General features: G+C 74.4%; 1 protein-coding gene across 1 annotated transcript in view; it reads left to right on the top strand.

Annotated features, from left to right (window-relative positions):
• Window positions 1–201: 201 nt before the first annotated feature.
• CCDC113 (coiled-coil domain containing 113) overlaps window positions 202–359 on the top strand; it is an 8,895-nt gene continuing 8,737 nt past the window's right edge. Inside the window, exon 1 of the mRNA XM_026856799.1 lies at window positions 202–278. Within this exon, the coding sequence (XP_026712600.1) occupies window positions 214–278 (65 nt within the window). The 5' untranslated portion in view covers window positions 202–213. The remainder of the gene's footprint in view (window positions 279–359) is intronic.

Consider the following 359-nt stretch of genomic DNA (forward strand, 5'->3'; position numbering starts at 1 on the left):
GTCCCATTGTGACCCCATGCTCCCTGTCCCATCATGTCCCCCTGGGCCCGTGTCCCCCGTGTCCCTTGCCCAATGTCCATGTCTGCCCTTTGCCATATCCCTCCGCCTATCGTGGCCCGCCCGTCGCGGGACCACCTGCGCCCCGTCCCCGTGTCCTGTAACCCTCCGCCTCCCGTGCCCCGCCCCGCGTCCCGCCGTTGCCAGGAGACGGCGATGGCGGATCCGGACCTGGCGGCGCTGCCGCTGCCTCAGCTCCGGGCGAAGCTGCAGGAGGAGCGGTACCGGCTGCCGGGCGGCGAGCGGGGGCTGCGGGGCCCTGCTGGTGCTGCAGGGGCCGGGCCGGGCCGGCGGGCGCCCAT

Source organism: Athene cunicularia, assembly GCF_003259725.1.
Source record: "Athene cunicularia isolate RWA chromosome 11 unlocalized genomic scaffold, athCun1 chr11_part1, whole genome shotgun sequence".
Taxonomy (NCBI): Eukaryota; Metazoa; Chordata; class Aves; order Strigiformes; family Strigidae; genus Athene; species Athene cunicularia.